The sequence below is a fragment of the Leguminivora glycinivorella genome, chromosome 20 (genome assembly GCF_023078275.1).
Source record: "Leguminivora glycinivorella isolate SPB_JAAS2020 chromosome 20, LegGlyc_1.1, whole genome shotgun sequence".
In the NCBI taxonomy this organism is placed as follows: Eukaryota; Metazoa; Arthropoda; class Insecta; order Lepidoptera; family Tortricidae; genus Leguminivora; species Leguminivora glycinivorella.
In genome coordinates, this window is record NC_062990.1 from 644,426 (window position 1) to 657,897 (window position 13,472).

At 38.7% G+C, this 13,472-nt stretch overlaps 1 protein-coding gene across 1 annotated transcript in view; it reads right to left on the reverse strand.

Annotated features, from left to right (window-relative positions):
- LOC125236896 (A-kinase anchor protein 13-like) overlaps positions 1–13,472 on the reverse strand; it is a 279,055-nt gene that overhangs the window by 1,551 nt on the left and 264,032 nt on the right. Inside the window, exons 20-24 of the mRNA XM_048143813.1 lie at positions 12,454–12,543; positions 11,590–11,739; positions 10,713–10,868; positions 9,870–10,049; positions 7,358–7,416 (exon numbers count right to left, since the gene is read on the reverse strand). Coding sequence (XP_047999770.1) covers positions 7,358–7,416; positions 9,870–10,049; positions 10,713–10,868; positions 11,590–11,739; positions 12,454–12,543 — 635 coding nt within the window. The remainder of the gene's footprint in view (positions 1–7,357; positions 7,417–9,869; positions 10,050–10,712; positions 10,869–11,589; positions 11,740–12,453; positions 12,544–13,472) is intronic.

Here is a 13,472-nt window from a genome sequence, read left to right on the forward strand (position 1 = left end):
AACGGATTATTCGCGTATAACGGATTTACAATTCATCCCGACGTTTCGAACACATTACAGCATTCGTGGTCAACGGGTGACTGAGGAAAAAATAAAACCGCCTTCAAAAATAAGCGCGTTACAAAACACGGAGAAACTAAAAAGCCAAAAATAATAAACCTTTCAATTCAGATTTCTTATCGTATTGCAATAAGCTAAACATCCAAATTATAAACAAATCAATTATTTTTGTAGTCGGTACCAGACCTGTTCGTCGCCTTGCTATTGCCTGTTTGCCCCACCCAACCATACACAGGCTGGTACCGACTCCAAAAATAATTGATTTGTTTATAATTTGGATGTTTAGCTTATTCAGAGATTATGGATTTAGTAGATATGTCCACCCCATACAAAAAAATGCGACCGCCTAAAAGCACGGCAAATCTAGATGGCGTTACTACAAATTTCTTGTTGCCTTGAGATCACTGTTAGATGGCGTTAAGTGTCACTTTTGAGACATAAATCTTTAAAAGAATATAATGAATTTTAGGACTCGTAACGCCATGCATGTACTAGATTGAAAGTTAGTTAATATTTCGCCACCCTTTCTATCGCTTAAATAGCTCAGTTATAGTAGCGTAAGACGATGGACGCGGCCCTGACGTCGTGGGTTCGATCCTCGGTAGTGAAAATCTTTTTTTTTCTTTTTTTTTAATATTTTATACCCTTTTCAACCATCTCCTTTTAAATAGTGATTTTTTTAAATATTAGATTCACAACCCATTTCATTGAAATTTTGTTAGACACATGTAATACAATAAGTTTAAAAATTGTCTTTCAGTATTAGTATTGATGGAAGGTAACCTAAGGTTCAACATCGTACCCATCGTACCTACTAACAGCAATACTCTGTCTTAACTAACCATAGACGTTATGCTCTTGTAATAAGGATTACAAATGTACAGTGACAGTTGTCCAGTTGCATGTACCACATTGAAAGTTAGTATAGATATATTAATATCGACAATTACAAACCGTCAGCAGATGTTGCTTTATAATATAATTAATAAATAAAGATTTTTTTGAGTGTAGGTGGATATTGTCGATTTTGGTTTCGCTCAAGAACCTTTGCGAATACGTTACAGACTAAGGTGTAAATTATCTACGCATTTTGTTATGAAAAACGATACAATATACGGCTTAAACAAAACGCGGAATATAAATACATAACAAAAATAGCCTTGTGTTGCTTAATTCCGTGATTCAATATAATTATGTATGTATTTACAAAAGCTTTGCCGCCATCCACGTCTTACTCAGCTTTAATATAAGACTGAAAATCACTTAAACATTAGTCTTTAGAGTCAAAATCTTTTTACTATTTTTACAATGAATGAATGACAAGTCTAGCTAGGAGGTTTTCCACGAACACCAGAGTTTGCGCTATGTGGCTATATATGTCACTCTATATGCCTGGATAGGAGTAAAAGAGAAAGATGTCCGCAATGTGTTAACCCAGGTGACAGCAGTAAGCCCTCAGTACTAGTACTGTCACTGGCTGTCATGGCCAACCTACTGCGTTTCGATACTGGTAAAATATCGAAGTATCATTCATTATGTTCTTTTTGTATCTAGGTTATTAATTATATACGAATATCAAAATATCAAAATGATGGTAATTGATGAATATCAAGATGATTTTTAGTTTAAAGCAAGAAGATAAAAATATTTTCAGAAATATGTACCTACTCTTTTTATATAACAAAACGCATCCATCAGTCAAGCGCCGTATAGCCATCATCTTCTATTTCTGAATTGATTTTTAATAATAATTTACTAAGGTCTAAATCAGTTTACGACCAAACTAGAGTTATGCGACGTTGCAGTCAGCAGTCTGGCAACGTTGCATTTTGAAGTAACAAAACATTTAATATTCATTCAATTTGTCGTGAAAAGTCTTCATGACTTACTACTCATATTATACCTATAAGTTACCTAATTTCGTCACTCTGATTAAGTAGAAGTTTGGTGTGGCGGTCAAAGATACTGCTTTTTAGCTGCGATAACTTGAGCAGCAGACGAGGTTCGAATCTCACCGGGGGAGACCTTGCTTTTTTGTTTATCTTTTTTTATTTTTTTATTTAATACTTTGTGTTTGATTTATTTTTATTCATTATATTTGATGGGAAAATAAGTACTAATATTTCATATCTCAGGTTTGACATGTTTTTACACCCCGAACTACCAATATTCCATGTTTTATCAATCTGGACCAACACTTAGTATGGTAATGAAAAAACTTTTCAAAGAATTTGGTGAATAAAATTGGCCTATTAATATAATTATTGTTTTATTCCCCAATAATATACAATATCTATCATACACGTTAAACTTCCGTGAGACATATTCAAATAATTAATTGAAATACGGTTGTACTCACGTTATTATATCGCTATTGCTGCGACATGTTTCGGGCCAATTCGGAGGCCCCTCTTCAGGCGTATAGGAGTTCACGCGACGGCTAGACTCCGCAAACTGAACGCGCCGCTCGCCGCTCCGCCCGCTGCGCGCGCGCTGATAGGACGGGGGAGGGGGGCGCAGAGCAGTCTGCTGCTGTAGTTGTTGTGTAGAGTTCTGGTAGCGCGGCTGTGTCGACCGATGGAGGTAAGCACACTGCACTCACTGTGTCCACACGATTGTCAAAACACATTTTCCGCTTCACATTAGGTATTACCGGTTTCCATGCTGGTGGCAACATCCAGCCTCCGTCCCGATTGAAATTAGGGCGGCGTCCGATTTCAATGGCCTCGAGAACTTTGCGTGGTACAAAACATTTCTCCCGTACCAACAACCTTGCTCTATCGAAGCGTATAAAATGGGACGCGCCGGTATCGTACGCGTGCTCTGCCACTGCGGAATTCCTGGTGTCCATGTTCTTCACGCTTCGTATGTGTTCCGACAACCTCGCGGAGACATTCCTTCCAGTCTCGCCGACATACGCTCTACCACCACCACCACCACCTACCTACCACGTGGTAGAGCGTATGTCGGCGAGACTGGAAGGAATGTCTCCGCGAGGTTGTCGGAACACATACGAAGCGTGAAGAACATGGACACCAGGAATTCCGCAGTGGCAGAGCACGCGTACGATACCGGCGCGTCCCATTTTATACGCTTCGATAGAGCAAGGTTGTTGGTACGGGAGAAATGTTTTGTACCACGCAAAGTTCTCGAGGCCATTGAAATCGGACGCCGCCCTAATTTCAATCGGGACGGAGGCTGGATGTTGCCACCAGCATGGAAACCGGTAATACCTAATGTGAAGCGGAAAATGTGTTTTGACAATCGTGTGGACACAGTGAGTGCAGTGTGCTTACCTCCATCGGTCGACACAGCCGCGCTACCAGAACTCTACACAACAACTACAGCAGCAGACTGCTCTGCGCCCCCCTCCCCCGTCCTATCAGCGCGCGCGCAGCGGGCGGAGCGGCGAGCGGCGCGTTCAGTTTGCGGAGTCTAGCCGTCGCGTGAACTCCTATACGCCTGAAGAGGGGCCTCCGAATTGGCCCGAAACATGTCGCAGCAATAGCGATATAATAACGTGAGTACAACCGTATTTCAATTAAATATCTATCATTTTGACAACTTTAGTCTCATTCTGATCATAGTGCCGTCTGACTCTGTCGTGCTGAAATTATGTAGTTGTTTGTGGTAAAACATTTTTATACTACTAAAAATGAAATAATCAGAAAGTAATACTTCCGTCTTAGTGCGTTATCACATTATCCGATCCGGTATCAGATGTAGGACCGATATCGATATCCAATATATTTAAGCCGCTATCTTTGATTTTTGCCTTTAAAATTCTTCCTTCATCCGATATCGCGGATAGGATAATGTGAAAACGCACTTAGAGTTGTAATATTTTACCTAGCATATTTTGGTTTTACTGGAATGTACGTTCAAGATAATTCAGAATTATCGTTAAAACTTATGCAAAAAAAATCAAAAACTATAAAATTAAAATAAAACACAAAAAAACTGTTATCTTCACTTTGTGTCTCTCCGCCGGGATTCGAACCCGTGATCTCTGGATTGAAAACCAAACCAACTTCAACCGTGACCATAACGTGTCTTGACAATTGGCCCGAAATTCGCCATCATCTAGCTGTCACTAATGTGTCAGGCGTTTCGATGTTCCTGCTGAAAAGTAAATACTTAAGTTAGTAAGTTGCACCTGTCAAATGATTGAAGAGAAAAACGTGAGACGGATGTATGGGATGACAAGTCTGTACTGTATTGGAAAGGTGCAGGGTGCAAAGCGGGTGGAGGGGGTAACTAAAAGGATCACAGCCAGCGCTCACTATGGCCAAAATTGACATTCCTGTCACTGACTTACGCTGTCAAATCCATATTGCAGTAAACATTTTCGAGATAAATTTAATATGGGCCTAGTAAAATTTGTTATGGTGAATTGTAATAACACCAAGAAAAATAGCGACTAAATTCTAGCTATTTCCAAGACTGTGGTGGAAACGAAACCACCGTTTAAGTGGATAATTGCCGTAACAAGAAAAGTGTCATCTAACCTCTGATTATTTAAAGTGCATAATCATTTGTTACAAGTATTGAATTTACGGTGAATTTATAATGCAAACTTTATTGGAGGTAGAAAAGCCGATGTGGAAGCCAATCCCAGTTACGAGTATGTTCCAAAATCATTTGAGTTGTTCCCTCATGTCTGCTCCTGTGTACAAATCGAAACAGATTGACAAAAATGCGTAAACATCGAAGTTTCAATGGGATGAAGGAGCACGAAAACAAGAAAAGCAGAAGCAGGCCATCCACTAAAGGCTTATCACATTTTAAATAAATTTCCTGAGAACTTATTTCATCGCATTGATGACTATATATTTGTTGTGATATGGTAAACCTCTAATATTTTCAAGTAAATGAAACAAGTTTTTGTAACGTATATTATAATTAAAAGTTATTATAGCTAGTTTCTTTTTATTTTACTATAAACCCTGTACCCTGTCCCTGAATGATATACAATAGTACCTACAGTTAGCCTATGAAAATGACATATCAACAATTTCAAAAACCAATGATTTATTTATACTTTATTGCACATAAGTTCAAATGGTGGAATAATGTCTTCAATCTCTAGAAAATTCCCAGCTAGAACCAATTTCTTGCCTTTATTCATTGACCGATATCGCATATATTATGTTTAAGTCGCCATCTTTGATTTTCGCCTTTGAAATCCTTCCTACATCCGATATCGCGGATCGGGTATAATGTGAAAACGCACTGAAGGTTGTAATATTTTGCCTATTCTGGAATGTACGTTCAAAATAATTAAGAATTATCGTGAAAACTTACGCAAAAAAAATCTAAACAAATAAAAAAACCATAAAATAATAATAAAACCCAAAAAACTGGATATCTTTACGTGTGTCTCCACCGAGGCTTGAACCAGTGACCTCTGGATTGAAAAGCGAACGAACTTCTGATGAGACCATATCGTGCCATGACAATTTGCCCGAAATTCGGTATCATCTAGCTTTCGCTACGTGTCAGGCATTTCGATGTTCCTGCATAAAAATAAATAGTTAGTCAGTTCCACCTGTCAAATTATTGAAGAGAAAAACCTGAGACGCATGTATCGGATGACAAGGCTTGCAAATTTATTAAATATAGATATGTGCCAAATGGGACTATGAGCGACATCTATCCATTTCCGCTGCAAACAATAGTTTCGTTTTGACAGTCGCATTTTGTGGTACGGGGTGGCATAGTCTGTATATATGTAGTTTGTGGCTTATTGCAATACGATAAGAAATCTGAATTGAAAGGTTTATTATTTTTGGCTTTTTAGTTTCTCCGTGTTTTGTAACGCGCTTATTTTTGAAGGCGGTTTTATTTTTTGTTAAAAAGTTTATTTATTTGTTGATTTTTAGTGGTTCCTAGTGATATTATATGTATCAGTCCGAATACATGTACAGTAGTGAAAGAATTATCCTTTAACTCCTAACCATTGAGGAGTTGACCTTCCATCATCAGCTCACTTGATTTTTAGTGGTTCCTAGTGATATTATATGTATCAGTCCGAATACATGTACAGTAGTGAAAGAATTATCCTTAAACTCCTAACCATTGAGGAGTTGACCTTCCATCATCAGCTCAGTTGATTTTTAGTGGTTCCTAGTGTTATTATATGTATCAGTCCGAATACATGTACAGTAGTGAAAGAATTATCCTTTAACTCCTAACCATTGAGGAGTTGACCTTCCATCATCAGCTCAGTTGATTTTTAGTGGTTCCTAGTGATATTATATGTATCAGTCCGAATACATATACAGTAGTGAAAGAATTATCCTTAAACTCCTAACCATTGAGGAGTTGACCTTCCATCATCAGCTCAGCCACATAAAATTATTACCATCAGACGTAAATACTGGTGTACCTTTGAAAAATAGACTAAAAACATTACATGTGCCTATAACATTTGAAGAGTTCCCTCGATTTCTCCAGGATTCCATCATCAGACCCTGACTTGGTGCCAATGGGACCATCTCGGGGTTATACCGGTTCGATCAAAAAAAAAATTTTGAAAATCGGTCCACGATTCTCGGAGATATCGAGTAACATACATACAAAAAAATAATAAAAAAAAAAAACATTCAGTCGAATTGAGAACCTCCTCCTTTTTTGAAGTCGGTTAAAAATTACAATACAAGAAATATTAATGAACCATGACCATAAATAATATAGATTTCTAAGGCAGGTTCACACACTGATTGAACTTAAACGGGGTTTCCTACTATCTTTTATCAGTTTATCACAAGATATTTTCATCTATTACGAGCATAGTTCGAGTAATTTGTCTTGAGTCTTTCATAAATAATAATCAAACGTCAGATAATAAATAAATCCATATAACTTACGAGCAATGAAACAAAGAATTGTAACTATAGTACAATAAATTGAATAAATTTTATTGATATCTGATCACACATAAGTCTACGAATGATACTTAAATCAATTCTAAATTGATCCATGTCATAGGCACATTCTATAAATTGATCAGACTATATCACCGTACAGGGTTAACTTAACGAAAACTAAGGTTAACTAAGCGAAAATGGGTTAACTCATTCAGGCCCATTTTCGATACATACGGAGAAATCCACGGTGCCGCTACGACTGTAGTAGCCCAGCGGTGAAAGTGTTAAATGTAAAAAAAGCAGGTAAGGTAAGGCAGCTGAGGTTTTGTTTTTTGTTTTAATGTTGGATCTATTTAACACTTAAAAGCATTAATATCCGTCGATTGTCGATTGACAGGGTGGTCAAAGGGTTGGAGTAGAATTTATACCTGTAGCGATTGGTCCAGGTTGTTGGCGGGGTAGGAGATCTCGTCGGTCAGCTGATAGTCTGTAAAAACAAAGCGTTTAATTAGTAAAAGCTATAAAATAAGTCTTAACGGTATGTATGGAATGTATAGTTCAAACTAAAAGGACGCGTAGGCCTCCTGTTAAAGGTTACATTCAATTAACCCTTTACCGCATGGGAAGCCAGAATTGGCGTCAAAGTTTCTAGATTTTTTTTCGTGCTCTAAGGATTTGAATATAAGGTTCAAACTTATTAAATAGGGTAATCAAACATAAACATATTGGTGGGTAGTTTTAGAATTCCGATAAATACAACACACGGTAAACAAAACATCATTCAAGTGACGCGTGCGCTAAGTGTTGACCATAGTAAACATTGAGACATTTCATCAGTGTATAAAAAGTGAAAAACGCAGGTAAGTACGTAATGAAAAATATTTTTCTCTTATTTTAAGTATCGGCTTACGTGTGTTAATGTTAGTTTGTGTAAATTATTATTTATTCGGCTGTTTATGGAAGGTTTTTCTCAGAAGCCATTAATGGCTTCGTATGCATTCAGCGTGTTTCTGTCTTAATCCAGAAATGGCTTCGTATGCATTCGGTGTACTTACTGACTAGTAATAGATTATTTATTTTATTTCAGATAATGCTTCCATTTCGTTTTTATGGTAGTTCCAAGCACGTGAAGTCCATTCCTGGAGATGGATCTATCAGTGACGCGTGACGATGATTCTTTATCCGACTCTGATGACGATAATGTACCATTATCTTATCTCCAATCAAAAAAGCGGCGTAAAAACGTTGTGATTCCAGATTCTGATCCTGATTCTTCAGACGAAGAGTGTGAGCAGGGTAATTCTAAACCCACACCTTCAAAGAAAAAGAAGGCACCCAAAGAAAAAATCAACTGGTCTGAAGAAAAAATGCCTCCATACGATGCCAAAAATGTTGAGTTCCTTGGTTCTACCCTTTTGCCGAATTTTGTAGAAGAATTAGAATCTCCGGCAGATTTTTTTAAATTTTTCATCACAGATGAAATTTTGAATTATATAGTAGAACAATCAAATTTTACTAAAAAAAACTTCGTTACCAAAAAGACCACGGAACACCCCGCCAAGAATTCAAGAACTGCCACTAAACTCTGTACGCTCTGACAAGTTGGACCATATCCCGGTACACGAAAAATCCCGCCTGTTATGTCAAAACAATTGTGGCTATCGTTCATACTTAAAATGTGAAAAATTTAATGTTTATTTGTGCCTCAATGAGAAGAGAAACTGCTTTAAAAATTTTCGTATGTAGCTAAACGTAATAAAAGTATGTTGTTTGTATACTTTGTATGCATGTGAAGCCACAAATGGCATACATGTATAATAACGCTAACGCATACGAAGCCATAAATGGACCTGATTCATATTTTCGTACTAAAAGATACACATTATTTGTTACATTTTCTTGTTTAAGATGGCTATTAAAGTATATTTTTCGAAACAAACATTTTTTTTGCCCACCTTTAATAATTCATGCAGTAGAGGGTTAATTCCTCCTCCTCCGGCCTTCTGCACTGCACTGATAAATGTGTAGTCACATCATTTGGCATTATAAATATAGTGACAAAGACGTAACAAAAAGAGGGTTAGAATAATTTAAACTCGGCGGCACTCGCCACTGTGCGACATGATCAACCTGTTAAACGGCCTTTTGAGTAACGACCTACAAGTAGATATTTTTTATGATACATGGACTACACTCGCGTCCAGGTGCCTCGCTTACTGTGAGAGTGTGAATGAATGAATGAAGAGTTGAAGCTCTTAAATTCCTGCACCGTTACATAAGTATTAGTGTGTACCTATTTAAGTATGTATATATAAATGTAATGCAAGTATAATTAGTGTAAACCGTTCTTGTAAATAAATAAATAATTAAAAGTGTCAAATTACTGCCTTGTGTCAAAGTTAAAGTGTATCAAGACCGAATTACTTATATTTCTTGCAACTCCGAAGTTTGCCGTACGTTCTTTTGGTATTTAGATGTCGTTAGAACGGTAAAAGATTAGTAAAATCTGTGGCTCAACTTGCAAAGCGCTGAAGTATTGATGTAAAGGCCGTTTTCCGTTGAAGTCTCATACAAGACAGTATTTTTTTCAATTATAAAATTTATTCTGAGTTGAAATCAATATATTTGTTTCAAAACCAGAGGCCGCGAGTTCGTCTTATCGAAAGCAAGCTTTATAGCATCGCATGTCGTAAGTCTGTCGCATGTGTATCGCGTGTCTGTCGTGTGTCTGTCGCATGTCTGTCGAAAGTCTGTCCTTTGTAGACTAGTGGCCCGTTTCTCGAAAGGTACAAGCCTTGTATTACAAGTGTGTTTCCATGACAACCCATACGATTTGACAGTTCGCGCAATTGTAATACAAGGCTTGTACCTTTCGAGAAACGGGCCCCAGAGTGTAAGAGACAGAAGTATTGCCCTATGTTACAAGTATAGTATACTCACGCGGCGCAGCATGCCTCAGCGCATCGTTGGCGTCCCTGAGCGCCGGCAACTCTCTCCGCAGATCCCTGCGCGCAGTTTCTAAGGCGGGCAAGGATCCGAGCAGCCTACCCAGAGTCCTTTGGAGACCAGAGTGGAGGGGAAGTAAGGAGGCTGCGAGAGATGCTGATGTTGCGTTGCTCTCTGTTGAACAAATATATAACATTGATTTAAACTTGCACGATTTTTATACATACTTAGAGCCGGTTCACACTTGTCGGGTGCCGTTCTGGTGGCAGTACATTTTACATTCACACTTGCCCGACACAGATTTTGTGTCGGATCCGACAAGAAATGTTGGCGATTTTGCACATGTCCGGATAAAAATCGTGTCGAGTGTCGCTCGCCTATGAAAATGAAATATTTATTTTTCAAGTAGGCATATTACAATGCGCATATGAACGTCAAATAAAGCTACGCCGGCTCTAACCCTACGCCTCAGCCTCGAGAAGATTTCAGTCCCCCCTCAGTTGGAGGGGGGTATCCACTATGGGACCGGCAAGAAACTCGGCGGGCCACTTCTTTTCAAAACATTACATCTTATAATTAACATGCATTAAATAACAAGATAAAATTTAACATGCAAAAGTAAGCCTAGGAGTAAGTATGGCTCCATTCACACTAGTGGATAATCGGATCCTGCCCTCGTATCGCCGACTGAACCATTTGAAATACGGGTTCGACACCCGACATGTGCTAATAGAGGCGCCGACACCCGATTAAAATCAGGATCCTACATCCGACAGTGAGAAAGAGCTCTTAAAATTGCAAACAGGATTTGATCGCGTCTATGTTTTTAAAACTCACCTAGGGCATCTTCTGCGCTAGGCTCCTGTGTCTCAAGGTCACTGAGCATATCGAAGGAGACCTCCTTCTCTAGCGAAGATATTGTGTCCAACATGGACGCGGAGTCGTTGAGACGGGACTCTAGCTGACCTGGCGAGCGCGGGGGTGATGGCGGTTCTGAAAATAATAAGATATTCATTAATAATACCAAAGAGGATCAAGTATTATAGAGAGTTACTGTCAAAGTAAAATGTGTAATCACAGTGCATAGACTGCCATCCCTCGACACAAGCTTAAAACTTTTGAACCTCAGTTTTAACAATTTGGCCCATATTCTTAGCTTGATATGTATTAAAAATGTCAAATATTAATATTAGCGCCATCTAGCCGAGCGTTTCCCAAAGGTGTAACGCCATCTTGGCCACCGTACCTTTTTCTCTATGGCTTTAAGGTACGCTTTTTTCTTAGACCTTATCTGTCTATACGGAGTTACATATGTCTTTGATAATACTGACGAAAAAGCTGAGGGTGTCGGGGAGAGACAATATGACTGGGTTTTTTTTTCGACAGAATAATGTCACTGACAAATTATCTTGTTGTAGATTCTTCTAAATTATTTTTCCTATAGCATTATCCCGGCATTTTTTCCACGGGTCATGAGACTTGACGTCCGCTTTGGCAACTAATTCCGTGATACACTTTAGTTCAGGATTATTTATTATTTTTGATTCGATAAGAAGGATATTTTTAGGGTTCCGTACCAAAAAGGTACAAACGGAACCTTTAGGGTGCCGCCCTGTCGGTCTGTCTGTCATTTACCAGAATGTTTCTCATCGAATGAGACTCCAAAACCTTTTATACATCGCAGAACACATATGAGGATAAGTAAAGGAGTTACCTCCAGCCTCCCTGCTGTTAGCCCGTAAGGTGGAGCTCCTCTGCAGCGGGTGTCTCGCGCAGCGGTCGCAGCGGCCGCGCGCGCGCGCCGCCACGGCCGCCGCCTCGTTCACGTTCAGAGCCCGCGTCAACGACTCTGTCAGTTGGTTTGCTGTAAATATAACGATATTTTACGTGAAGTTGAGTTATTTGAGTTGCAGGCGTCCATAGGTTACGGTGACCGCTTTACAACAGGCGGGCCGTATGCTTGTTTGCCACCGACGTGGTATAAAAAAAGTTATGTTTCGACTAGATCTGTTTGAGCTTTTAAAGCCGAGAAGCGGTCAGTCGAATTTCCCCAGAATATAATGCCATACCGAAAACGAGAGGATATGTATGCATGATAAGCTGTTAACCTTAATACGGCAAACTGGACGTAGTCACGCAGAAACGTTCCGATCCATCTGAAATTGTCATTGAAATGAAAGACTTTTGTTTTTCATACAAGGTCTAAAACTTAATGACGATTTCATGTGGAATGGAACGTTTCTACGTAACTACGTCCAACTGGCTAGCGACGTTTTTTTTTTTTTTTTTTTTTTTTCATTTATTTAGGAAACAAACAGTCACATACAAAAGTGTTTAAGTTCTTAGATTACAGAAAGAATTTTTATATATTTTTTTTTTTTAACTTTTTTAACATAATGTCTACACTTATTTGTGAGTGTGCTTGCCCCACTTTGTCGATTGCTATAAAGCCGCTTTGTCAGTTTATTCATATAAATATACAAATAAATCTCGCCTTAATGGTAACCGACAAAGTGGGACGTTTTACTAAACACTCCAACTTTACACTTATTTTTTACGAAACATTAAATGAACATACCTTGCGTGAGAGCGGCGAGGAGCAACGTGTGTATTTCCGAAGGCTCCTCATTACTCACACTGCGCTGGAGCCGCAGTTCCCCTGATGTATCTGTCAACATTACAACATTATCAATCAAGGATAAAACATTATTACTACAACATAGATTCAGGTGTATCCATACTAATATTATAAATGAGAAAGTGTGTTTGTCCATCCTTCACGGCAAAACGAAACGACATTAAGTTGAAGGGATCGAGCGTGACATAGGCTACTTTTTTTGTCTTTCTAACGCGAGCGAAGCCGCGGGCAAATGCTAGTAATATAATATAGTAATAACTTTTTGAAGTAAAGCAGTCGCCAACTCAAAAACGAGTAATTTTAACATCATCATCATCCTCCTTGCGTTATCCCGGCATTTGCCACGGCTCATGGGAGCTTGGGGTCCGCTTTGACAACTAATCCCAAGATTTGGCGTAGGCACTAGTTTTTACGACAGCGACTGCCATCTGACCTTCCAACCCGAAGGGTAAACTAGACCTTATTGGAATTAGTCCGGTTTTCTCACGATGTTTTCCTTCACCGAAAAGCGACTGGCAAATATCAAATGACATTTCGCACATAAGTGAAAACCTCATTGGTGCGAGCCGGGGTTCGAACCCGCGACCTCCAGAACGAAAGTCGCACGCACTTACCGCTAGGCTACCAGCGCTTCTGAGTAATTTCGACATATAGGAAAATATTTACTTAACAATAAACGCTTACTTTGTTATGGTCAAAATCAAATTACGATTAAACTGAAATAAATGTCATATGCAAAGAAAAAATGACCAAGGCCTCCAAGTGGCCAAATCTAGATATAGAACCAGCGTCCTCCGTTATAGCCACGCATGCTTGAGCTACAAAATACGATTGTTTCAAACGTAAAAATATGAAAACGACTTGGAAAACTATCGAAACACTCAATAAAAAATCGCCGGATATATCGACGAGTCTTTTTTTGTATTTAAAGCTAAATTTTTAAATACTTAGAACTTAAT